At 38.5% G+C, this 26965-nt stretch overlaps 1 protein-coding gene and 1 long non-coding RNA gene across 10 annotated transcripts; one reads left to right on the forward strand and one right to left on the reverse strand.

The window, feature by feature from the left end:
* The first annotated feature begins 565 nt into the window (after nt 1-565).
* On the forward strand, nt 566-26965 carry mag (myelin associated glycoprotein). 9 transcript variants are annotated; one of them, XM_079609428.1, is made up of 13 exons: nt 575-621; nt 10126-10226; nt 11547-11693; nt 17517-17589; nt 19181-19549; nt 20271-20567; nt 20671-20928; nt 21064-21324; nt 21711-22019; nt 22104-22203; nt 23234-23336; nt 24247-24300; nt 24633-26965. In XM_079609428.1, the coding sequence occupies exons 4-13, from the start codon at nt 17547-17549 to the stop codon at nt 24792-24794; spliced, it is 1956 nt and encodes a 651-aa protein (XP_079465554.1). In that variant the 5' UTR covers nt 575-621; nt 10126-10226; nt 11547-11693; nt 17517-17546; the 3' UTR covers nt 24795-26965. The 9 variants fall into 9 exon arrangements, with proteins under 9 accessions (XP_079465561.1, XP_079465554.1, XP_079465558.1 ...); XM_079609429.1 differs by having other exon boundaries at nt 579-621; nt 10122-10226; XM_079609430.1 differs by lacking the exon at nt 575-621 and adding an exon at nt 4748-4852.
* Nucleotides 9906-12761, reverse strand: LOC306996678. The gene is made up of 3 exons (XR_013797146.1): nt 11636-12761; nt 10677-10713; nt 9906-9955 (listed from the first exon to the last, which is right to left on the reverse strand). It is a non-coding gene; the product is annotated as an uncharacterized lncRNA (long non-coding RNA).

Consider the following 26965-nt stretch of genomic DNA (forward strand, 5'->3'; position numbering starts at 1 on the left):
GAGAAGAAGGACCAACGACTGCCTCTGTGAGACGTACTTTCTGAAATCCACCGTTGGTGGCCTGCCAAGATCACAGCAGAGAGGTAGCCATCAATGCTTTCATCCATCTGGTGTCTTAAAGCAGCAATTCCTTAGGAAATTCTCACCTACCTTCTTTCTATCCGAAGAAACGGCATCAGCAAAAGGCCAAGTGACCCCCACAGTTCAGACAGCTGGTAAATGAATCTGAGTAATATACAGTTTTCTATAACACTACATGAGAAGACTAATCAAGTCCAGTTAAAAATCTATGGAGAAATACAAAACAACAAGGACTTGAGGTATGTTTGGGTCCAGTTTCTTTTTTTAATGCAGTAACATTAGTGGAGATTTGGTTTGCTGCAGTGATGTTTTTCTGTTTGTGAAATCAAAGGATTACTAATCAGAGTGCTAATGTAAAACCACAATAACAATCATGTGTCAGTGGCACATGCCACCAGATAGTGAGGGGTGGCAGAGAGAGAGAGAGAGAGAGAGAGAGGCAGGGAGGGAGGGATTGAGACGCAATTGGAAAAGAGACGGGAATCGCTCGAGTTTATCGGTATTCTGTCTGCCTGTTTACAGTGAAGACCGTCTGATAAGGTAAGTCTGATCTTTATAAGCCAGCAACCATAGATGATATGCCAGGCGACACATAAGAAAGGTTTATTTGGAAAGTCACAATTTATTTTGAGTGAAAATTAAATTTAGATTTTATTTTCATTATTATTTGTTTAAATGTAACTTTTTTTTCAAATTATATTAATAAATGTTTATTTATCAGACTTTATTTTATTTTATATTGTGTGCAAGTATAGACAAATAAGTGATAAACACCTATACTTTATCATTTGACTTTGTGAAATCTATTTTCCCTTTCTTTTTTTAACACAAAAGTGTCTCGGTTGTTTGGTTATTGTTGCTGTACAGTATATCAGAGCATCAAATGTGATGGCACTGGAGATAGCCATGCATCCTAACCAGTGAAATGCATTGTTTTTGGTCATACAACTCAAGTCAATGCCTAACAAAATGATTTTGTTTCTCTGGAGAGATTATTATGTTGGCCAGTTCCTCTCTTGGTTACGTGCCAGTGAATCAAACCCCACTGTGGATGAATGTCCTATAGTTTTTGGAGATGTGAAGTGTGCTGTCATCTGGCATTTGCACTTGTCCAAGTGCTCAATATTAACTGTATGACCTATTATTCAGTGCCAGCTGCCTCTTTGGCAGTTTAGTTAGTGTGTTTGTTTGTGCACTTCAGTTCAGTAAATTACACTTTATTAAACGGCATTTTCTTTTGGTTATTTTTAAAGTACTCCCAAAACATATATTGATGCTTTGCTCAGACTTGTCGTTGTATAACTAAATTTCTAGATATATGGCACAAACACACTTTTCAAGGTAAACATTTAACAAAAATAAGTTTGTTAGGGTTTTAAATGATCAAATTAAAGATCTTTTCAAAAGTAAGTATTGTGACACTTCTTGGTTGTCAAACATTAGTGTTCGTTCATTGATGTGATTCTCTGTTACTCTGCTGGATGGGACGCCTGTGTGAATGTGAGGAGAACTGACTTCATGGCTGCGTCCAAAAACTTAGGCAGCTGACTTGTTGCCCTATCAGACAATGACTTTGCAGGCAGCGTTTTTGCGCGAAGGTCCCTCACGAAACTGATTTCATACAGACCTTTGAGGCAGCGTATCTGTTTAATGGTCTAAAACAAAATGGAGAGAGGATACGTCTATGCTGTCTTTAAAAATCGATCCGATGAAGGTATCTCAGGAGACGGGAAGTGAAGCTAACATTGGATTCGGACGGGCCTTGACGGGCCTTCCGAAGGCAGCATTTTTTCAGCTTTCGGCCCATAAATCCACTAAAAAATCTTACCTTTTGGCTTGATGTATTTTATCTCATGCAATGACATCTTTTTTAAGTGTGGCTTATGTTTCGAGTCACTGCGCTTATCCACAATGAGCATTGTGAATAATTACAGTGATTAATGTTAGATTTGTCTTGGTTGTCAACGGAGTGTTTTTTTTCTCTCGGTTGAAAAGATGCAGATTATGACAATCTGGCTGTTACTCAACATATATTTAGTCATTATTTCCTGCTGTGTTTTCTCTGTTGATCCGAGTAAAAAACAAAAATCCTCATCTTTATCTGCCGTCCTTGTCTTTGCTGGACAGCGGTTTTTAGGTCTGTTATTCTGACAGTTGCTTATTGCTTCAGACAGTTAATGACTGAGAAAAGTCATAATTGCCACCAGAGTCACTCTGTTCCATGACGACTCGTGTCCCGTTTTCCTCATACCTTTCCCTTGTGCCACAAACCATCTATACTGTCTGTCTTCCCAAAGACAAAAGGAGGACAATGGATCCTTTTTTGTCGTAGCGCTGAGCACCCTCACCCCATATCTACAGCAGGGCAAGAGCTCAGTCCTCCAGGCACGCTGACCTCATGGCTCGAACCAGAGGCCTGCTGTAGGCCGGTGTGTGTGTGTGTGACTGTATAGTGGAGTATGATCATAGATGCAGCAGTAATGGGGAAAAGCCTGACTCATGTGGGTGTAAGAAGAACACCCTGTTGAGAAGAGAGAGAGAGGCGGTGGTTGTATAGGCAGGGTCAGTGGGATGGATCTGCAACGCTTTAATGCGTATTAATATTAATAATAATAATGTTATAGGTATATAATGAATAGATATCTATATCTATACCATATAAAATGTTTATTAGTATAATAATGCATTTCACGCCTACATTTTTCTCTCTCTCTCTAAATATAAAGCATTTTTATTAATATTTCTTATATAATTGAATGAATAAATTAATTAAACAATTAAATGTTTGCTTGACTTAATTATTAAGTCCTGCTAGCAGGAGGATGTTGCTTAATTTAATAATAAAATATATTTAAAAAAATAGTTATTTTTTATATTTAAAAATGATTATGCAGTAACCACCGTTGTGTATTCAAGCTTATGCCTGTTAATCGTGACTATTGACAGTACAGTACAGCCTCCCATACATTAGTGCTTAATTATGACTGTAACCTCCACGAGAGAAAGGCAGTGGAATGGGAAGAGTGAATGGGTGATTGTTGTGATTTTTTAGACAATTAGCTGTGCGCATCGACTTCCCTGTGTTGTGTTGTGTGGTGTCAGGCTCCAGCCTGGCCGTTCTGTTCTCTCCCCGGGACGGCCTAAACAATAGGCACTATGTACAGAAGCACAAGGGGCAGGAGTGTGTCCGTGTAGTGTTTGTCGAGGCTCTGGAGCATTTACGTCTATGCTGATTGACTTATTTCTCTGGTGCGGAGTGTTGTAACTGGAACAGTGTGTTTTCATCTGGACAGTTGGACACTGATGTTTATTTAATCACTTTGTTTGGAACTAGACAGGTCTATATGTCGTTAGCTAGCCCTTAGTGGCACCTCAGTTGTTTTTGTTTCTGTTATGTTAGATTTTACTTTTTTTTTTTTTTTTTTTTTTTTTAGATATTTGGTGATGTGAAATGGTTAGTGTTTTGGCATAGAGAGTTCTTGTATATCTTTGTGTCCACACACTCTTGGACAGGTTCCTGTTAGAACCAAGAAGTTTGTAAAGCCAGATTCCATTGAAAAATATTTACAATTCCACAAACAACTTTTAATTTTCTAGTTCTTTTGAAAACCATCTATGCACTGGTGCTTTAAAGAGACCTTATAAGCTAATGTGTAATTTGGAATAATTTAAAATGTGACCTCAAGAACGTCCAATAAATTGTCTTTAAAGGTGTTTTTTCACTTCTTATTGAGAACAATAATCTAAAGCACCCTTGCACTCGAAATAACCTTTTGTGTAAATGGAAAGGTCCCACGGATATTAAAGGTCACTGTAAAAAATTATATGATCAATAAGTTATGACAATATGTTTTTAAATTGCTTTAACTCATAAAAATTAGTTAAGAAATGTTCTACTTTTTTTTATAAGTTATACAAGATTCAACTCATTTAAAAAAAAATTAAGTTAATGTAATTTAAGTTGAAATTAATTCAATTTTTAAGTACGATCAACTTCTTTCTTTTTTTTTACCGTGTTCTTCATGGAACCATCAATGCCATTAAATAATCTTTCATTTTAAGAGTGTGGATGTTATAAAGGTTCTTCACGGAAACAGATGCATATGAAGAACCTGAAAAACTCTGTTCTTTTTTAACTTTGTTGTAAAATCGGTTTTCAGTGTAGCCATGCTAACCAATGAAAAGCGAAAACCGATTTTTGATAAGAATAGAGCTTTTTGTTGAACATAATGTGCTTCAAAATAACCTCAGAAGAACCATTATTATTTTTAAGGGCATTTTCTCTCGCTCTCTCTGTTGTGTTTAGTTTTTTTCTGTTCTCTCACTCCATGCAGCTGTCTAATGAAAATGCTTGCATTCCTCTCATGTCACCCAGTGTAAATGTTGCATACTAGTGTGCGGGGGCATCTTGATTCTTGGTTGGATTGACCTAAGTTCTGAGCGCTGCCACATCCATGTGCTCTGGGCCTGGAGGAACAGTGCTGTGCATTGTGGGTTGAGTAGAGTGGGTGTCTGTTTATGAATGGCCTGAGTGGATGGAACAATGCTCCCTGCTCTGAGCCTCTGACATTTTCATGTAGAACGGAGGAGTTGAAAGGAGGAGAGAAACGAGCCCACCTCCTCCTCCTGCCCGCCCCGCCTGGTACAGAAGGTGGCAAGAGAGGCCTCCATCCGTGTGTGTGCATGTCATTGAGAGTGTTTGTCATGCTACGGTTTTTCTCTGCTGATTAATGCTCGATTCCAGCCGAGGAGGTCTGGAACCTTGTGACTGGTGAGTCTTAATTCATTTTATATGGATTAGGTCATTTTTAATGCCATGTTTATTGATTAACATTAAGGGTTACATTAGGGCTTTTTATACTTTTATATATTTCAAATGTGTTTGGCTGCGCAGATGAGTTTATAAGAGTGTATTGGATGCATAAGAAAAGTAAATCGAGGCTGATCGTTGCTGCTGTTGGTTGTTAGTTAAGTAACTAAATGTGTTTTTCATGCCGTTGCTGTCAGTAAATGAATTGTGTATGGACTGAGAATTTTTCAAAGACAATGTCACGAGAATGAGATAAAAAAGAACAGGATTTAAAGAGAGTCAGAGAGAGAGAGATGTTCAGGTACAGAAGGGAAGGGAATGGTGGTTCAGTCATGCATGGATATGTGTCATGCAGTGCCAACATACTCCTGCCAAACTCCTCAATCACTCACTGGAACAACATTGTGGGGCTTCATCACATCCCACTTTAGGTTAGCAGCAGAGTGGCGTGATGCTGGATCTGTTCCGGATTACTCAGATTTTTTTTTTTTTTGCTATAGAACAGCAGCATTTGTTTGTTGGCGCTGATCATTTTAGCAGAGCTGAATTTTGGTTAGTGTTGTGTGCAGTTATTGTAGGGTCATGGGGCATTTTAATGGAGAGGCCCATCAGTAAGCTATTGGTCAACCTTTTGATGCCAGTGACCCCCAAATCATGACCACACCAAGCAGTTCAAGGTGCTCTCATTAGGCATTGTTCTGAGTAAAGCCTGTTGCATAGTTTCATGCCTCGGCTCAATAATCTATTCCATTTAGTTTTAAATACTCTCTATCATCCAGTTGTTCCGACCAGATTTTCTGGGTACTGGGTAATTTGGCACAGGGAACCAAAAACGGATTTAAACATGAGGAGTAACTTCAGTGGATTCGCATGGATTCTCCCCCTAGAGGGTGGGACGGGCCTAGCTTTACTAAATTGGACCCGGGCCTCTGTCTTCACAGTCTGAAATGTGGACAGGAAGCTGCTATGTAGTGAAGGTAGACTACTGAGACTGCCATCTGCCCCATGGAATGATGAATATAGCAGGCTGTGGAATATTTCAGCCTAGAAAGCATATGTGCAATAGACATCTTAATATATGAATATATTCTTCTATTAACTTAGTCAAGTGTGTGTGTGTGTGTGTGTGTGTGTGTGTGTGTGTTAGGATAGTATAGTTTTAGTACATTTTAAAATAAAACAAAAAGTAATATTAAATATATTATTATTCCAAATAAATATATGTAAACATTACAAATTAAATGCATATTTCTCTATTCTTGAGTAGAGGATCTTCCCATTTTTGATTTCTGTGGATTGAAGCAATTCTGACAGATTCAGGGAAATGTAATAACGCAACAGGATAATGTTTCAAACTTTAGACATTTTGACAATTAGAATCCCCGGTCCTGGCAGCGTTCTTGTGGGTCCCGGTTGTGGGTGGGAAACTTTACACATGCCCGGATCAGATCATTTTGAATCTGAGCGATGTTTACAGTCTGACTCATTGATGGATTGCTGCTCACATTAGCCGTTTATCCATTATTGCCTTGCTAATTTACAAGCTGTGTGAGTTCTGTTCTGAGATTTGCCAAAATGTTGGATTTATTAATCACCCCAAAGTTGTTACTCCATGCTGATGATGCTGATAGTTTTATCTTTGTATGCTGTGTGTTTTGAGTCACAGACATTTGTAATCCCTCCTACTGAAATTATACAAGCCGCGGATAATATGCCCTAAGAGCACATTCATAAACACTCTCAGTCATAGTCGGTAGTCGCTTATACAGCAAACAGTGTGGGAGGGCCAGCAGTCGCTTTTTTTTTTACCACCATCTGCTCCTCTGGTAAATTTAGAGGGTGCCCAGGCGTATGGACGCAGGGCGCGTCACAGGCGGACAGCAAAGCATGCTGTGAACAGACCTGTTCTGAAGAGATCTATAGCACAAGGTGCACATTTATACAGAACCGATTGAAAGATGTGCACTAACAATGTTTGCATTAACAATGAAACAATGTTTCAAGGTGCAGTCAGTAATTTCTCAGTAATTGCACTAAATTAATTGTTAACTACCTCAATTATGCATTACCAATGTTTAAAATTATTTGATAAAGCCTCCAGTCATCAGTAGAGTTTCATTTTTCATGATTAGGTTACCTCATGGGGGCGGCCATTTTGAGATCACATGACCTGCTGAATAATATTTGCTTTACTTCTGTAACCTCCCTGTTTTTGGACTCTTTTGGTTGTGGAATAATTTAAAGCTAGGGTAGGCAATTTCGGAGAGGTTAGCAAGCTAGCTTTGAAAGCATGAGATCCCAACATTCCTTCAGAGCAACTCCAAAGCCACGCCTCCATCAAAACACATTTACACACAGCAGAGTCTGCAAAGCGTCACGAGACGACGTGTCTCAAAGCACATAACATTACAATAATAATGAATGTGAACAACTTACAGAGGTCTTACTTGTATCAACAGACTGCTGGAGATTCATTTCAGTGTTGACATAGAAAGGCATAAATCTGAGAACAGCTCGGGTTGACATCTCGTAGTTATGGTTATAACGTGGCGTGAATGCAGCATAATTGTTTTGGTTCAGGAGGAACTGTAAAAGGCTGCTGCTGTTTTTACCACGGGTGCGTGAATGTATGGACATGCATTTTGCATAGGGATGCTTCCCTAGGCGCCAGTTGGAATGGAGCCAGTTGCTAATGGTGCGGGGTGTTACATTGCGTCCCCACTACGTATTAGCTATGCAATACGAAGTGACCATTCTTGAAAGGGAACGTACTCGGTTACTGCCTTAACCTCAGTTCCCTGAGAGTAGGGAACGAGTATTGCGTAGCCTGCCGCACTATTGCAATCTGTCAGTGTTGTCGCTTCAGTCGATTAACCTGTTCTATGGTGAAAATAGGTGCTTCTTATAGCCATAAGCCACACCCATTCTGGCGGGCTCTGGCCCCAAGTCACCTGATTGGTTAGCGCGTCAGAGGCGCTTCGCAATAGGATGTCCAGTTGCTGCAGCACAGCCAATGGGCGAGCTGGGTGCCCTGCTGTGTTTGCTGTGCAGCTGCACTGCGTTTTAGGCTTCAATATTTCTCGAGGAAAGGAGTTTCCCCCACTGCGTATTAGCTACGCAACACTCGTTCCCTACTCCCAGGGAACCGAGGTTACGTAAGAAACAGAGTACGTTTTTTATGGATGTCAATGAAGGAGAGGCTTCATTATGCTGAACTGCTTGTGGGAAAATGGCTTATCATTTAATAAATCGACAGCCCATTGGTTAATCTTCAACATGTTTGCTCTTAAACATGCGTTTTAGATTGATCTATTTTTACACTGAAAAAAATCTGTTTTATAAGTGATCCCAGCAAGCAATAGCCGTCATTTCAGTCTCAGTTAACTATTGTAGTCTGTTCTTGGGCCATGGTTAGACGTCTATTAAATTTTAACTGACAGCCCAAATTTTGCCTTGTTTTATGCTATGTCAAGGCTCATCACAGCCAATCTCATTACAGCCTTGAAGTAATTGAATTTTGTTGTGCGACAATCGCTGTTTGAATGAGAAGTGCCGTAAACGGTATACAACGGTAACAATTTTGCGTTTGAAGACGTCTAATGCACTTCTCATTCAAACAGCGATTGTCGCACAACGGAATTCAATTACTTCAAGGCTGTAATGAGATTGGTTATCAAGGAACACATTATTATTAATCATATTGTTATGTATAGTCTGAATGAGGAAAAATACAGGGTTTCCTTCTTTTTCGTCTAAGCTGCATTGGCTGATAGCTGCTTCCGACACCCACTTAAGCAGCCCATTAGAAGTACGAGACCGTACAGCATGGTTCCAGTATCACATTGTTTTTTGATAAATACTGCTCTTTACTATGGATTGCTCACTTGTTTACACACAGACACTCAAACACAAACTTTACATTGAGTGAAGGATGCAGAAAAATAGAAAGGTCATTTAGCAGCTTTACTGATGTAATGCACACATTGCGATGTGAGAGTGTTGGCATGTGCTACACTATTCATTTGTGTGTGTTGGTGGGAAGGTGGTGCGTTACGGTGCGTGTGTCATAGCATGTGTGTGGGGTGCTGTGGCATGTCGTACGTCTTGATTTCACACAGGCTCCCTGTTGTGTATTTATTCCACACAGCCCCCTCCATTAACTATGGGAGTCCCTATGGCAACTGTCCATCATAAATAAATAGTATTTTTATTTACAATATTGACAAACAAAATGTAGCTAACAAATTCTATAATAATATAGAGAAGTTGGAGGTGAGCTTCTTTAACTTTGACCATTAATTTAACACCTATAAGAAACCAACTTGTTTAAAATGTCATTTATTCCTGTGACGGCAATGCTGTATTTTCAGCATCATTACTCCAGTCTTCAGTGTCACATGATCCTTCAGAAATCATTCTAATAGGCTGATTTGCTGCTCAAGAAACATTTATGATTATTATGGTGGAAACAGTACTGCTTAATATTTTTGAGGAAATTGTGATGTATTTAGTTTAGGATTCTTTGTTAAATAGAAAGTTCAAAAGAAAATTTTTTTTGAAAAAGAAAAAATGTGGATTTTTTTTTGGCCAATTTAATGTGTCCTTGCAGAATAAAAGTATTTCCTTCAAAGAAAGAAGTACCAGACTGAATGTAAGTTTCCTTAAACAATGTGTGTAAGTGATGTTGATTCAGAGGAAGCCATTACATTTTGATGAAAGATTACAAAGACTTTTTTTGTGGAATAACATGCACTGATGAATCATTCATAATAAGACAAGGAGTGTGCATTAAAAATGAAATGTGGCCCATTATGATTTCATGTTTAGTTAAAATGAACCACAATTGAGGCAAAAATATTTCACAGATTAAGCTAATAAGGTGAGTCATGCATCAAAGATGAATTTCAGCAGATTTACAGGATATAGTGGGCACTCCAACTCATGACACTTAGCAGAAGTATACTTGAAAACCACGAGGAACAGAGTTACCCAGACAGGCTGGAACAAGAGAGGTTGACCAGGGTAGAAACGAGAGATGTCATGGAGAGGAATGTACGATGTGGGCTAGAAAAGAAGAATGCACTGATGTGAAATGTCTGCATATTCAAGGCTGCCCACGGCACACATTTGCCCAGCTTCTAGCTAAAAGTCTCTATCCTCTCCTCTCCCTATCTGTCTATCTCCATTGCCCTCCCTCTTTGTCTTTTCCCACCATTCCTGCACCTCTGAGGAAGGACGAAGAGCAAAAGGACTTTGAAGAACCAGAACCAGGAGCAGAGGGACCAGTTCTTCCCCTTCAGGAGAGTCCAAGAGTGGAATCTGGATCTGGAATGAGGCAAGTGTCCTGGATGGTGCGAGGCTTGTTTGTGGAGTATGAATGGTCTGTTTGTTTGGCTTGGGAATTGCTTCATGCCTTCTAACGCGTGCTACCAGGGGTTTCAGCTCCAAGCAACAGCAGTTTGCTGCCTCTTAGATCTTGTGTGATGGGCATATAAATTAGTTCTGTTTTTCTGGAACAGCTGGTGTCACTATAATTATTCGGTTATGATTAACAAGAATAAAAAGGCTGCTAGGGATGTTTGTTTAATGATACATTTCTGTAGGGTTTCAGTTGTTACAATATGTTCAGTAAAATATTGCATTCATTATAATAATTTTTTTTTTTTTTTTGGTAAAATATTGCTAGGGTATAAGACGATTTTTGTAAAAAAAAAAATCAAGTTTTGTAAAATATGTCATTTTAAAAGCCAGGCCACCCCCAAACATGATATCATAATTTACTCACCCTAATGTCATTCCAAACCTGTATGTCTATCTTTCTTCTGTGGAACACAAAATAAGTAATTTTAAAGAATATTCAATCGTCTGTTTTTGCCCTGAAAGTTAATGGGGTCCAAAACACTGTAGGGACATTTGTATTTGTGTTTCAGATAAACAAGTCTTGCCAGGTTGGAATTACATGGCAACCCACAGCTATTAATTATTTAATTATTTAATCATTTAATCAAATATTTGCTTAAAATAATTTATTTTTATTATTCTATTCATTAAAATAAACTACTACTGAAAAAAATATTGTGAAGGGATGGCAACTATTTGCCAGGAATATACTGTAAATAGGCTGTATTAGGGGCATTTATCAACACTCGGGACTGTTTTTATATATTAAGAGCCTCTGTCATCTCGCAAAGTTTATTCCTTCAATAACTGCGTCAAACTCGTGAGCTATCAGGGGAATCTTCTGATATAATAATCTTCGAGATTTCAAGAACAATCCATTTATCAACCACCATCTGTACTCTCCATCTGCCCTAAAGTCTTGAGGAGATGCACGCGCGACGCGTGCGTGTAAACACACCGCTGACACGCGAGTGGTGTGCAGGAATAAAGTCAACAAGGGCAGCTGGGTGACGCTGTGTAAGCGTGGATGAATGTGCTATGGATGACGTGTCATATCATGAACAGTGATGTCTGTATGCCTGCCAAACACGTAAGGGCTGACGTCGTACACTCATAATGAGCAATTCTCCTCTCCCACACACTGCGGCCCTGTACGGTGTGTGTGAGTAAGACTAAGAGTGTGTGTCTGTGTGGGTTAAGAGCAGAGATAAGGCTGCTTCTTGATACTGATGTCATTTTTTGTTGTTGTTTTAAGACAAATCAGAAGGGAAGCTGAGTTGATGTGCTGTGAGAGAACGCCCCCTTGTTTGTGAGGGAAGAACAGCAGAGGCTAGTAGGACTCACCGTTGGAGAGGGGAATTAAAGTTGGTCGCGGTTCAGCACACTCTGCCAGCAGTTCAAGGTATTGCCCGAAAGGTTGCCTGAGAACAAACACAAATAGTTATTACATAGGCTAAGTGAACAAAATAGAATTAAGCAATATTTGTTATGTGTCTATGTTAGGGTGGTGCATAGACAACAGGGACCCAAGAGCAGATCAATTGAGAATGGAATTTATTGTCCAAAAGGTTGAAGCAAAACAAAACAAAACACAAAATAATTGGTAGCCGAGCCACCAAGTAAGAGGGTGAGTCAGAGTCGAAATCCAATGGACAGGCTGGGGTCAAAACCAGTAGCGAACCAAACGTTTCAAGGAAAAAGCCAAGGCAATAGTCCAGGACAGGCAGGGGGTCAAAAACCGGGAGAGCAAGCTGAGTCGAGACAGGGAACAGGAACTAGGCAAATAAACAACAACACAGGATTAAATAATCAGACAAGGCTTTAAAGGTTTAGAAGCAACCAAAACAAGCTATCTATCTATCTATCTATCTATCTATCTATCTATCTATCTATCTATCTATCCACATTCACACACACACACACACACACACACACACACACACACACACACACACACACACACACACACACACACACACATATATATTAGGGGTGTAACATACAAAAAAATTACAGTTCGGTAGGTACCTCGGTTTTAAAGTCACGGTTCGGTACACCAGGAGGTAGAAAACTAAACATAAGTCAGATTTTGCAACTTCTAAATCTATTTATAAAATTATGTTTCTACTCCAATTCGTTGTTAAAATATACTAATTTACATAGTGGCTGTCATTACTTTTTTCATGACAGATTTACTTAAACATACATTACACATATACATTAAATAATCAAGACATTCGTTCATTAACATATAATGAATAGGCTATACATTATCCCTTACATATAGTGCATCTATTTAGTAAAAGAGTGCATAGCTGATAAACAAGCTGTGGACACTGGACTTGACTTGCCTGAGGTAAATGTAGGCCTTAATGCTACGTTGTTTACAAGCTGTTTTACTGATGTCTTTCCGCCGTTGAAACACTGATTGAGCGATTACAGTAGATATACGTTTCAGTAAGTTGTACTGTATCTTTCAACATACCTTCAGATGTTCATTCATGTTTATTCTGTAACTTGCATTAATGAGGAAGGGATGATCGTGTTCACTCACTCACCGCGCTGCCGCTTGAACTGAGGCGTCTACAGCGGGATCTGTCACGCCACATCAAAGAGGGTCAGGGGATCTCTGGATAATCCGTAATTCGTTTGTAATTATAAAACGAAAATACCGTTTTTCTGTTTTTTGTTTCAAAACGAGAAACCAAATAACCGTTTTTGGTGTCAGAATCAAAAAAACGAAAAATCAATTAAAAACGGGCCGTTTTTCGTTTTTGGCGATCATTTTATCGTTATTCCTTTTTGAACAAAGAATGAAGATAGTCTTTGAACTTCAGTCAATTCGTTTTTCGTTTATAAACCAAAAACGGAGGTCACGTGGTGGATAATCCGTAATTCGTTTTTCTGTTTCAAAACGAAAAACCAAATAACCGTTTTTGGTGTCAGAATCAAAAAACGAAAAACCAATTAGAAACGGCCCGTTTTTCGTTTTTGGCGTTCATTTTATCGTTATTCCTTTTTTAACAAAGAATGAACGAAAAACGGAGGTCACGAGGTCTATTCCTTTTTTGGAAGCGAAAGTAGGCTAACCCTTTCAAAATAAAAGTAACTAGCTATAGTTAGCGAGGTGATTGTAGACTAAAACTGAACTAATATAACGTTTTTTAGGACAACTAAAGTAGCACTGGGTGGGAAAAAAAAACACTTTAGTAGTGAAATAAAAATTAAAACTAATAAAATAATAACTGGCTGTTAGGGAGAATTAAACATTTGTAAGACCATTGGTGACCTGTAACTTCAGATTAAGACAAGTGAACTCATTTTATATGTAGCTTAGGATAGCAGGTAGCCTATTTATTTATAAGTTTCTATTATTTAATTCACATTTTAGTTTTGTAACATATTTATAGCCCTTCTTGCTATGTGGAAGCTCAACCAGCAGGTCCCCCTTCTGTGCACAGACTCTTTCTGTGGCGAAAACAGGCAACAAGGGTTTGACCTTTTGACTTGTGTTTTTATCAAAGAGAAGGCAAGCACTGCTACCAACATAAGCTAATCATTGAGTTTAAAGGGTGTGCAGAAATTCACCTGCCTTCCAGCTCCTCTTTCTATGGCACTAAAGCTGCTAAAAACTCTCAGCATCCACCATACTGTTACCCCTTTCTGTGTCAAAAAACAAAACTCTTCCAAAACAAATCTATAAAGTTGTATACTTTTTATTTTCCTTTGCATTTTTCTCCAGTGTAATATACTTATTATGTTAGTAAAGTAGATTAAATATTTTTTTATGCAGCTTGTAGTTCTCATTAGTTATGTAGACCTTGTGTGTGAAACCTAGCCTTACTCAGTAAAAAATTATCTCTAGCTCTGGGACTTTCAGATCTTTTAGTGCTTTTTTAGGTTTAATTCTGTTTGATGAACCACCAGGGAAAGGCAGTGCTCTGTACTCTTGGTACTTGTGTAAAGTAAAATAAAAGTGAAGTTAAATCATTTAGTTTTTCTCCCTGGTACTCGTGTCAGGGCCTCCCAGAGTTTCCCCAATACCTGGAGGAACAATACCTGTGCACTGTGTGCAGGGTTTAAGGACTGATGATAGTAGCAAGACTGGCCCCATGCAGTCACCTACCATCACTCTCTCTTCAAATAAATGCTGGACTGGCAGGACAAAGCAGCACACCACTCCTTCCTCCGGCACCATAAAAGGGCCTTGTTGTTACTTTCAAATATTTACATCACGGTTTATGGTAAGCCACATCTTTGAATTGTGGCACTACTTTTGTGGAATTGGATGATGTCAACTTATGTCTTTAAATACAAATGTACATCATAATGTACAACGGTACAGTGAAGCAGAGCTCTGCATTGCAACTCTTTCACTTGCATATATGCCCTTAAATGATTTACAAGCATAGTGGGTGAGTGAAGACTAAAACCTACTGTAAATGTTATAATGTTATATTATACTTTTATACATTTATACTAGTTCCTCCTCCAGGTTGTGGTTATAGCCTCTGCCGTGGACAGATGTAGATTTAGCCAGAGCCAGGTGCCAATACAGCCTCCTCCTGAGAGCAACACATTCCCCTTGTAGTGTTTTACATAGGGGAGAGCGGGGCACAACCTAACGCATTTTGGTTTTGGCTCAATTATTTAAAAAATAATTCGGTTAGATTAATTTTTCTTTTACACAAGAAACATACACATCTCTGCTACAAATGAACACTTAAAGTTTTTTTCTAGGACCTTCCATTTTCGTACAGTTGCACTGAAAGTGACAGAAGTGCAAATGTTACAACTTACCCCATATGCGGGGTTAGTTGTAACAGACAGAGGGGTTAGTTGTAACACTTGTGTGTAACACACATAATTCAGTACTATTTTATCTGTATAGTTTGATATTGTTTGTACATCTGTATAGATAGATATCCATACATCCATCCCTCATCCAATCATCCTTCTATTATGGATCAATATCATGGATAGAGATATAGTAAAAGGGCTGAACAGTTTTGCATGCAAAATTATTATTCTTATTAATAGTAACAGTAATAATAATAAAAACAAGCTTAAAATCACATTTTAAAGTGTTTATTACATGAAAACAGGCAATATTTTTAATAAATAAACAAGTGATCAATATAGTAAACAAATCCCATAGCCTACAATATTGTGAACACTTGGCGGCTTAGTTGTAACACTGTGTTACAACTAACCCCGCTGTGTAAAAAATATTTTAAACCTAGCTAACAGTTGCTAGGAGTTGCTGACATGTTTCAAAATGGTGCCATGTTTTAGCCAACAAGACAGTGATTAAGGCAATATAAAGTTAGATTTGGTGACGTACACACACAACTCAGAAACAGAAAAATATGTATGATGAAAAAAAATACTTAGATGGTGTCAAAACACTCTTTGTCCCGTATCTTCACAAAATATTACCAAAACTTTTCACAAATCCACGGGAGACCGTCTTCTGGCAGCGAGAGAAAAAGAGCGTAAACACAACCCGCGTGACCCTGAGTAACTACGTAAAAGGTCCGTGTTACATTTAGCCCCGCGTTAGGTTGTGCCCCGCGCTCCCCTAGATAATAAATAATGTTCACCAATCTTTTTTATATAAAGTGTGGTGTTGGTTGTGCATGTGGCAAAATGGTCTTACAAATGTTTAATTCTCCCTAACAGCCAGTTATTATTTTTAATTTTTATTTCAGTAAACTAAAGTGTTTTTTTTTTTCACACCCAGTGCTAGCCTACTTTAGTTGTCCTAAAAAACGTTATATTAGTTCAGTTTTAGTCTACAATCACCTCGCTAACTATAGTTACTTTTATTTTGAAAGGGTTAGCCTACTTTCGCTTCCAAAAAAGGATTAGACCACGTGACTTCCGTTTTTCGTTCATTCTTTGTTCAAAAAGGAATAACGATAAAATGAACGCCAAAAACGAAAAACGGCCCGTTTTTAATTGGTTTTTCGTTTTTTGATTCTGACACCAAAAACGGTTATTTGGTTTTTCGTTTTGAAACAGAAAAACGAATTACGGATTATCCACCACGTGACCTCCGTTTTTGGTTTATAAACGAAAAACGAATTGACTGAAGTTCAAAGACTATCTTCATTCTTTGTTCAAAAAGGAATAACGATAAAATGATCGCCAAAAACGAAAAACGGCCCGTTTTTAACTGGTTTTTCGTTTTTTGATTCTGACACCAAAAACGGTTATTTGGTTTTTCGTTTTGAAACAAAAAACAGAAAAACGGTATTTTCGTTTTATAATTACAAACGAATTACGGATTATCCAGAGATCCCCTGACCAAAGAGCGCCAAACGGCATTGTTTGAATTTCGTGATAAAATGGACCAAATTTCAGAGATGAGACTTTGTTTCTTATCGTAACAAAACACAGAGCTAGATATGGTTAAAGTGCTACAACTAGTCGAAAGATGTAGCCTACCGAATATAGGCCCTATCCATTATTTATAGGGTGAATCCCACATAAACACGTTTTGGTCATATTTCACCCTAATATAAATTTTAAAAGAAAAGGGAACAAATTTTATATTTTGCATAAAGAAAACAAAGCCTAGTTGTTGGAGCATTACTTTTTTGCTTTTTCATATTTTTCCATAGGCTATTCTTCAAATTCCCATTACTGTAATTCTGCATACTGTATCTACATATTTTGATGTTTTTAATTATTCTTAAAGGTGATTGTTATTACTATAATAATAATATAGGAATAAACAATGACATAACAGTAAAAAAAAAAAAAGTTAGCCTAGCCTATATATTTTTTTTTAAATCAGCATAGGCCTACATTAAAAACAGTAGGCCTACAACAATTATTATTTGTCCTAAAAATAGGATTAATTTTCTCTAAAATTATTTCACCCCCCGTCTTGTGAAATGGCGAAAAATGGCCAAAACAACAAGTTAAAACTTGTGAACTGTGTTCTATAAAACTGATAGGCAACACAATTATTATTTTTACACGGCTCTGTCATCCTGAATCTTCACCGCTTTTGTCCCCATCTGTTCTGTTTTATGAATAAAAATGGCAACAGATAAATAAATAAAATCCTTACACAACTTAAATTTGTGATTTGAACAGCATATTTTCTTCATAATATTTTTTTAGAGTGAAACTACAAAAATGAGAGCGCTACAAGCTCAGTTGTATTAGTAGATGTCTGTTTAGTTTGCTAATGCATGTGCTGGTTTTGTAACAGAGGTATATGGTCCAGATTTAAACTGAGACCATGAAGGGCTTGGAGCTGCTGCTGTTGCTGCTTTTTCTAAAAGGTAAGAACTTGAATGTTCAAACATGCTATTACGAAAGATGCTTACAAAAGATGTAAAAAAAAATTAAAAAAAATTCGAGATTAAAGTCGAAATATTTCAAAATTAAAGTCAAAACATTACGAGAATAAAGTCGAAACATTACGAGAACAGTTCCGTAGAAGTTGCGTGTGTGTGTGCATTCATAACGCGCGTGCGCTTGTGCAGTCGAACTGCCTCTGACATGGATGGATCTATAGAAAATAATAGCTTTTTACTTTTATCTGGGCTTTCAACAAAAGGAAATTCAGGTGCCAATCTACCAACATGGCATTAGGCTACCATTATAGGACGTTATATACTGCGCCTGCCCGGAATAGCAGGCGAAAACATTTTTCAGGATGGAGATATCCAGCTTTATGAATGAACGAATCAATTGAATGAATGAATAAATTAATGAATGAGGCATTTATATAGCGCTTTCATATGTCTACTGTAGGCCTATACACTAAAGCGCTTTACAATCATATCAGGGAATCTCTCCTCAATCACCACCAGTGGTTATTATATCTGAGGAAATCACGGGATCCGGCCAAATGATTGGATACAGAATGAGGCACTTAAAACGTATCCCGAATGTATTTACGGTGAAGAGGGAGACAGAACGGTCACTGTTAGTGTTCTCGACCCAAATGGTGCCTAGACGAGCACGAAAAACACGTCAAAAACACTGCCACATATAGTTTGGACCAGATTGTGATACCTACTTCAGCGGAGTCTGTGTACGATAATGCATGTTGGTAGATTGGCACAGGAATTTCCTTTAGTTGAAGATCCATGTCCGAGGCAGTTCGACTGCACAAGCGCATTTACACACACACACACACACACACACACACACACACACACACACACACACACACACACACACGAATGCACACACACGCAACTTCAACGGAAGACTGTATTCTCGACTTTAAAGCAGCACTTTCTTCGGTTTTCTCGCAGGTTTCTTTTTAGAGCTCCCCCTACAGTTTCGGAATAGATATTTGAGAAAACTGTCGTAAAACCATTGGCAACTTTACCCCCTCCCATCTTCTCCCTCTGGTCACGGGCATTTGTTTTCAGAGAAGCCGCCGGCGAACGCACGGAGCCATGTCCACTGACGTACATTAGAATGTGTGTATCATACTTACTTACTTACGTGTGCAGTGCCGTAAAGCAATTCGTTACATCGCAAGACTTGATATCACGCGATACTTCCTGACGCGGAAAGTTGCAAGTGTGGTTTTGGGTTTTTCCGCTCAAAGGCGCTCGGGGGGTGCAAGACGACCACCATTCAACCCGAAAAAATTCATATAACTATTACAATGACTGCGAAGCTGTTCGGTTAACGTAAAATAAGTTACTTAGAGCACCTTTAATCTCGAAATATTTCGACTTTAATCTCGAAATGCTAGAAAAAAATTGTCACACTTTTTCTTTTCTTTACGTTGCGGTTCAGCGCTTCCGTACATCCCCCCCAAAAATATAATAATACAATAATACTTTTTTATTAGTGTTAAAAGATTATTTTAACTACATTACTTGCACTCTTCTCTCTTTCTCTGGACAGATGTTAGTGCTCAGTGGAATGTGTGGATGCCCAGAGACATTTCAGCCATGACAAACTCCTGTGTGGTTATACCTTGTTCATTCACATACCCCTCTGGTATCAGGCCTTACAGGGGGGTCCACGGGATCTGGTATTTTGGCCACCCCTACCCCCAGCTTTTCCCCCCAGTGGTGTATAAGTCACGCACAGATATTGTTCACGAAAGTTATAAAGGGCGGAGCAGGCTACTGGGCGACCTGACACAAAAAAACTGCACACTGCTGATAAAAAACGTCGGCGAGGAACTTTCTGGGAGGTATTACTTTCGTGCAGACCTGGGCGGAGCGAACATCTACACTTTTCCTGACTTCACAAATCTACAGATTTTGAGTAAGTATGCAGGCCAGAGTATGAAAAAAAAAACATGATTTAATTATACCTTTTTATGTCTTCCAGTAATAGTACCTATCCCCAACAAATCCATTAAATAATGCAAATTTACTTGAGAAGCAACACTGCAGAAAATTCCTAAGAAGATTCCTAAGATTAAAGGAATAGTTCAACCAAAAATCTAACATTTGTGATCATTTACTCACCCTCGTGTACCTGTAAGAGGATGTTTTGAAAAATGTCTTTGAAAATATATTTTTGGCCAATGTTGTTTTAGATGACCATGACTTTGGTATATTGAACATCAGTGTATTTTGTCTTACTACACTGTAAGACTTTTTCACTTTTTGCTTCTTAAGTGTATTAATTTAATTTGAAGGGTTTTTAGATATTTTACTGAAAAGTTACACTAAGATACACATTTTTTTTTCAGTGTGGTTACTGGAACATTGTGGTTCTAGCATTTGAAGTTGACATGAAACTTTTGTAATAACTTTTGTAATAAGATGTATTTCTGGATCAGCATATTTAATGAGTGAAAATGTAGGGTGAGACTTTGTACTGTTAAAAGTGGGTGTTGTATACAAGAATGGAACCAGACCTAAATGCAGGTTTGCTAATTCCATACATACCGGTAAATGATTATTTGGCTTGATTAAAGTATCATGTAAACAGGTCTATTTTGACTTCATATTGACTTGTATGTCTCTCCCTGCTCTAGATCAGCCCAACATCGATGTTCCAGAGGAGATTGTTAGTGACTTAAGCCTGGACTTGACCTGTTATGTCCCAGACAATTGTCCAGACATGAGTCCAGAGATCCACTGGATGTACACGGACTACCTGCCCGACCCCGTTTTCACCCCAGACACTGTTGAGGAGAGCAACACTGCTGTACTGTCCAGCACCCTCACCTTCACACCCAAACCCATGCACAACGGCCAGCTGCTGGGTTGCCGGGTCCACTACCCAAACACCACCTTCGTCTATGAACGCCTCATTTCTCTGGACATCAAGTGTAAGTTCCACCATTTTATTCAACGTTTAGCTGCTTAACTTTCATCAAAACTGATGCATAATTTTCTCAGACAATATCTACCGACTTATCCTGTAATCTGTAGATGCCCCTCGAACCGTGTGGGTGAATGTATCTCAAGAGGTGATGGAGGGAAGCTCGGTGGTCCTGCACTGTGATGTGGACAGTAATCCAGTCCCCACGATAACTTGGTATTTTGGAGACAAAGAGCTGATGTCAGAAACTGCCTCAAACTCTTCACTGCACCTGGACAACCTGACCCCGGAGGAGGAGGGTGTCTACACCTGCATTGGTGACAATGGCTACGGCAGCATGAACACATCCATGTATCTGGCAGTAAATTGTAAGTAAAAGTTTATGCTCTCCTGTGGATTAAAAAATAAATCTCTTAAAAGTCGCTGTAAGCAATTATCCATTATCCATCCGAACATTAATCAGGAAATCCGGTTTTCTTCTTTCTTTTCTCTCAAACTGGAAGTTCCTCCACGGGAGCCATGGATCAATGAATCTCTGACAGCAGTAGAGGGATCTTCAGTTGCTCTAAAGTGCACAAGCAGGGGTAATCCAATGCCCACGTTGACCTGGCTGAAGGATGGGGAGCTGGTGGGCACCATCACAGCTGAGGAGGGGTCTGTGCTTGAGCTGCACGAGATCACACCGCAGACCGATGGAGTCTACCGCTGTCTAGCCGAGAACGAACACGGACGAGCCAGCAGCTCACTTAACATTACAGTAGAATGTAAGTCACTGTTAAAGTTTGACCAGTTTTAAGTAAAGACATTGAGCCAGTAGACTGTAATTATGCTCAGGGACAGTTTATAAAGAAAAGTGTTTTTTGTTTGCGTTCAGCTTGGGTCAAGCCTTAAGATGGCAAGATGAGCATAGATGAATTTAGAGCAAGTAAAGGATAGATGTCAGTGTTGTAGTATTCGAGTCCGGACAAGTCCAAAACCTTATTTGCAATGACTAGTCGAGACCAGATCATTCAAGTCAGAATCCAGGCCGAATTCAAATGCTCCTGAAACTATGGTCTTGGACTCGTACTTTAGTCCGGACAAGACAGAACTTGAAGTCATATAACACTGAAAGATGTGTTTTTTGATTATTTCTTCTCAATTTTCCTAGTTGCCCCTATCCTTCTTGACGACTCAAAGTGCACTATAGTCCGTGAGGGCGTTCAGTGTGTGTGCATTGCCTCTGGAAACCCTGAGCCTTCGATCGAATTCCACCTACCTGACCTCAACATCACCATCAACAACTCCAACAACCGTTTCAACTACTACACGCACTCAGATGGGTACACGTCCACGGCCATCATCAAGCTCCAGGACAAGGGTGAAAGGGGAAACAATGGTGATACCGCTGTCCATGTGCACTGCAGTATCAGCAACACATACGGCTCTGAGACCATCCGCTTGGAATTGCAGCAGGAGAGTAAGTAGACTTTTACTGAAACCACATGTCCAATCATTAATGTTATTTTGAGGTATCATCAATTAAGCCTACGCACTCTTTTAGAAAAGTACATGATGGCCGTCATAGTGGGGACTATCGGAGGTGTGGCAGTCATCGCCTTCATCATCGCAGCTGTGAGATACGTGGGTCATAACAATAAAAAGTGAGTATCCCTCACATGAAAGAGTGGGAGAAGACCATTTTGGTGGAGTTTGTGGGTTGGGACTGGGGTTTGTAGGTATCAAAACACCCAAGCCTAGTCATCCATGTTCAGTTTTGTTTTTGTTTTTTTGGCATTTGGTTTTCAAGCAATAACCCACTCACAGATTATCCAATTTGATTGCTTGGTAAGATGGTAAACATGCCACATTGTGCATGAAACTGCAGACTAACAAAACTATTGCAGGTTCAATTGCCCCATGCCATTGCTTTTCAGCCTCAAAACCGCTGAGCTCTGCAGCAAACATCCTGCTCCTATCTCATTTTGCAAGAAAAAATAAAACGTCCCATTGGATATCAAAATGAAACGATCCCAAACTTGACACTGTGGCACAATGCCATTTTTATTTAGGGGTTGCAATGATCCCCTTGTGTTAAAATGGATGCCCAGGCTTAAAGGAATAGTTGACCTAAAATTTACAATTGTCTTTAACTCACTGTATGGTTTTCTTTCTTCAGAGGAACAAAAGCAAAAATAAAAATAAAAATCTGAATGTCTAAGCAGATCTTTTCCATACAATAAAAAAAGTGAGGACTGTCAACTTCCGAAAGTGATAAAAGATGTTCCATAAAATGCTCTATATGATTTTGTGCATTATATTGCAAGTTTCCTACAGGCAATTTCACGTACTGGCTTGACTTGATAATCCGATTCAAAGAGGCTTGACACAGATGAACAATGAAATCACATTTTATAAATATCAGGAATCATTCATAGAAACATGAAGCTCAACCCCAGTCTCCATTCATTTCAATTGTATTGAAAAGAGCAGCTTAGACATTGTGCAAAATGTCTTGGTTTGTGTTCCACTGAAGAAAGAAAGCCATACAGGTTTTTCATGAGGGTGAGTAAACAATGATAGAAGTTTCGTTTTTTGGCTCAACTATCCCTTTAAAGTGTCGCCACTAGCCAATTAGTTTACAGTGTGGTTGAGTGTGAGACAGAGTCTGATTCTCTGACTCCACCCCTCCAGAGAGAATGGTAACCCTGGGCAGGACGTGGGATCTAAAGTGGAGAATCCCTCAATGTTCTACAGCGCAGTCAAGAAGGACAAACAGAGTCTCAGGAAAAAAGTGGTGAGATATCACAATGATAAATAAATCACCTACACAGCATATATACAGCACTTGCACACACAGTGATAATACGAAATGAAAGCGAACACAATAAAAATACAATAAAATAATCAACATTCTATAGTCTTTTCCATGCATACATGTGGCAAATGATATTATATACTGGCTCTTCTCTAGTTGTAATTAGCTTTCCACACTTAGCATTAACAATTAAAACAATCAGGAACCACGTATTAAAAAGAATTACTAATTTTTGCTTATTGCTAAGTTTTAAAGTATGATTTGAAGAGGGTAAAAGTGCAGTTTTGCTATATCATCATAAAATCATCTGCTATGTTCAGAACGGTATGCTAGAAAACGTATTAAATACTACACAGTATACACTTTATGCTACTACTATAAAAAAAATAGCAAATGGAACAGTAGACTTATCAAGCAGACGTATGCTAACACATATTCGTCTTTTAAATAAAAAGTTTAATTTGTAATCCAATTTGATCTAAAATGTCTTCACTTTTGTAAGTCCAATCAAAAATTGAATTAAGAAGGAGATTGCTGAAATTACCTCCAGTTTAATAATCATGCTAGAAATGGACGTTCAAGTGAAAGGCATTACATTGTGGGATACAGTGTGCTGTGTTGTATGCTGCATACTTTGGCAAATTAACTATAGTAGATCAACTGCGTAGTCACTGTATACAAAAAGTGGCATACACAGTATACATTGTGCAGAAACGGTAGTATGCTAGTATAATATTCCGAATATAGCCACTGTTACAAAAGCCAAGTGTGGATGGCGCGTCACAACTGAGAGTCCCAGTGTGGCCTATGCTTAAAGCATTTCCTGACCTCTATTCTCTCCTCTTCATTGCTTCTCTGCACTCTGTCTCTTTTTCTTCCCCTAACATAGCTTAAGACTGAGCTCCTGGGCTCAAAGTTTAACTCCATCCTAGAAGAAGGCACGGTAAGGCTGACATTTAAGATGAGCATGTAAACAAATGGGTGGAGGTGAAATGAACTTGCACTAGACAACAATAAAAGCATAATATGGAATATTTTTTAGGGGAAAAAAAATCAATTTCCGACAATAAATTATTCAGATTTGTTTCTGTTTTTAACACTGCTGCCTGGAAGCTAATAGTTCACGCGCTGTGCTACCTCATTATGTTTAGCATCTAATTGCTAACAGTGCTTTTGAGTGTCTTGTTGGGAACTTTTATTTTGACATTACCAACGTTTTCCTGCTCTTCCCCCAAAAAATTGGGCTTAAATATCTTTCCTACATTATCTTCACAGGGAGACGACAGTGATTACCAATCTGTTGGCCCAATTGCAGGCATGGAGAGGCAAGAGCTGAATTACGCCGCCCTAGAGTTTCTCCATGGACGACACCGGGAGGGAGGCTTCAGGAGGGCTGATGGTGACGGCAGCGACTATACTGAAATTAAGGCCAAATGAACCGCGATTCTTCCCTGATGCCTCGGCCAAACGGGACACAGTGGCCACTAGGGCCCAATCATTCCCCATGCCCCACAAATGTTCAATTTCACCCATATTAAATGTGGCCTTTTGATGGGAAAACAGCCTTAAAACAGCTAGCGGACAATGTGCAATTATTTTTGTCAGAGTATGAGGTTTTTGAGCTCTCTTACGTCTCTGAGGTCCTGGGAATGACACTTTCCCTTACCTGTAAAACATACAATAGAGTTTCTTTATATATTTATTAGTTTTTTTTGGTTATTTATACCCATTCTTGTTTGTAACCATACCAGATATTTGTCTCTCAATCAGAAATGAGAGCTTTTAGGATTCTCTTGGTTTAAAAGACAAGACTTTCCAAAAAGAAGGTTCTTTTCCCCCAAGAGTTACAGCCTTTTCTCAAAGTTTGAAGCAAGCTTAAGGGAATCGGTATGGTTTCAAGAGACTCAGTCACTAGTGGTCCTTTTCACTGTGTCCGCTGTAAGTCAAAGCATCAGGGAACGAGGTGCTCTGTGCGCCTCGATATATAGAATAAGCACTATCCCCAACTCTGGGTTTGTCCAGAGAGACTAATACTCTCAAATATAGCCAGACTATGTGTACATTGATACTTTTATCGCATACCCAGAAGTGATTGTTAAAGGGATAATTCACCCAAAAAATGAATATTCACTCGCCTTCATTTCATTCCAAATGCATGTTGCAAGAATCTCCATTCAGTTATTTCCATACAACAACAGTTCATAGTCACTACATCTGTCAAACTTTAAAAAGGCAAAAAACAAACATAATACAAGTACCATTGTGTGCTATATTCCAAGTGTTTTGACGCCATTATTGACATCAGTTATGCCAAATCTTAAGAATGTGATGCCATTTTTAATTTTCTGGACTCAAACGTGGAATAAAATGTGGAATATTGCTTCCATGGTGACGTTTTGATGTTTTTTCGTCCATTTTTGGAGTTTGTGATGGCTGAACTATTGTATGGAATAGCTGCATAAAGATTCATTATATACTTTGATGGTTCGCAGAAAGATAAAGTCATATGAATTTGGAACAAAATGGAGTTGAGTAAATACCACAATTTTAAGTTTTGGGTGAAGTATTCCTTAATTTTGACTTACATTTGTACTGTTTTTTTTTCTTTTCATTTCAGTTTATACTGTATCTTAATTATTTGTATTTGTAAATGAGAACAGGCCAGTAACTGAATTCAAAACTGGTTTATTGAATGGTTGCTGGATTTTGTTTGCCCCAACTACGTTGTGCCCTTTTATTCAGATATATATTTATTTAAAATATGTTCCAAATAAATCAAGGAGCAAAATCACCCTTTTAATTATTCAGCCAATCTGGTAGGAAGTAGTATATGATCATGCCTGATGGCCATCCCTGCCCCGGTACACACTGCAATCCGATAGGGTCAAGCTGACATTTGATACCAATAGAAAGTCATATTTAATAATGGATGATTGTAGCTCATCCTTTGAAACTGAATAAGAAATAACCACCATTTGGAACATATAGGAAGGTATCACTTTACCTAAGGTGCTTGAAATAAATGTAATGTTTTATGTAATCATGTAATCCTCTGGAAAGGTTGTGTCCAATAGATGTTTGTTAAATGGTCAGTATATGCAATTAGCCCTTGAAATGCAATTTGACTAACAGATTAATCAGTCATTATGATGTTAAATTAATTGCATCTTACATTCATAAAGCATTCAATGCACCTTGGTTAGGATACCAATGTATGTAAATACTCTGCATGATATATAGTTCTGTGTTGTGAAGCTTTGACTGCACAACAAGAACATACATTGTGCAACAATGGTATATATTTTGCAGAAAATCACACAACAAATTGACATTATATGTGCATATACAATTAGTAACAGTCCATGTTTGAAGATATATACACAGATATTTATTTGTAAGCAAAAAGATTTGGGGGCGCATTTCACTTTGAGTGTTGTAAAGAATATTTGTATGTATCTGACTGTGTGATGGCAATAATAATGAACAAAGTAATCTTGTTTCCTAATTGACATAATAATGCACAACAGAAAATCTCCAATCGTCATTTAAATAATAATTTACATATTGTTCTTTGCTTGCGTTCTTTTTATTTAATAAAAGTCTCCAGC

Source organism: Phoxinus phoxinus (assembly GCF_949152265.1).
Source record: "Phoxinus phoxinus genome assembly, chromosome: 4".
Taxonomy (NCBI): domain Eukaryota; kingdom Metazoa; phylum Chordata; class Actinopteri; order Cypriniformes; family Leuciscidae; genus Phoxinus; species Phoxinus phoxinus.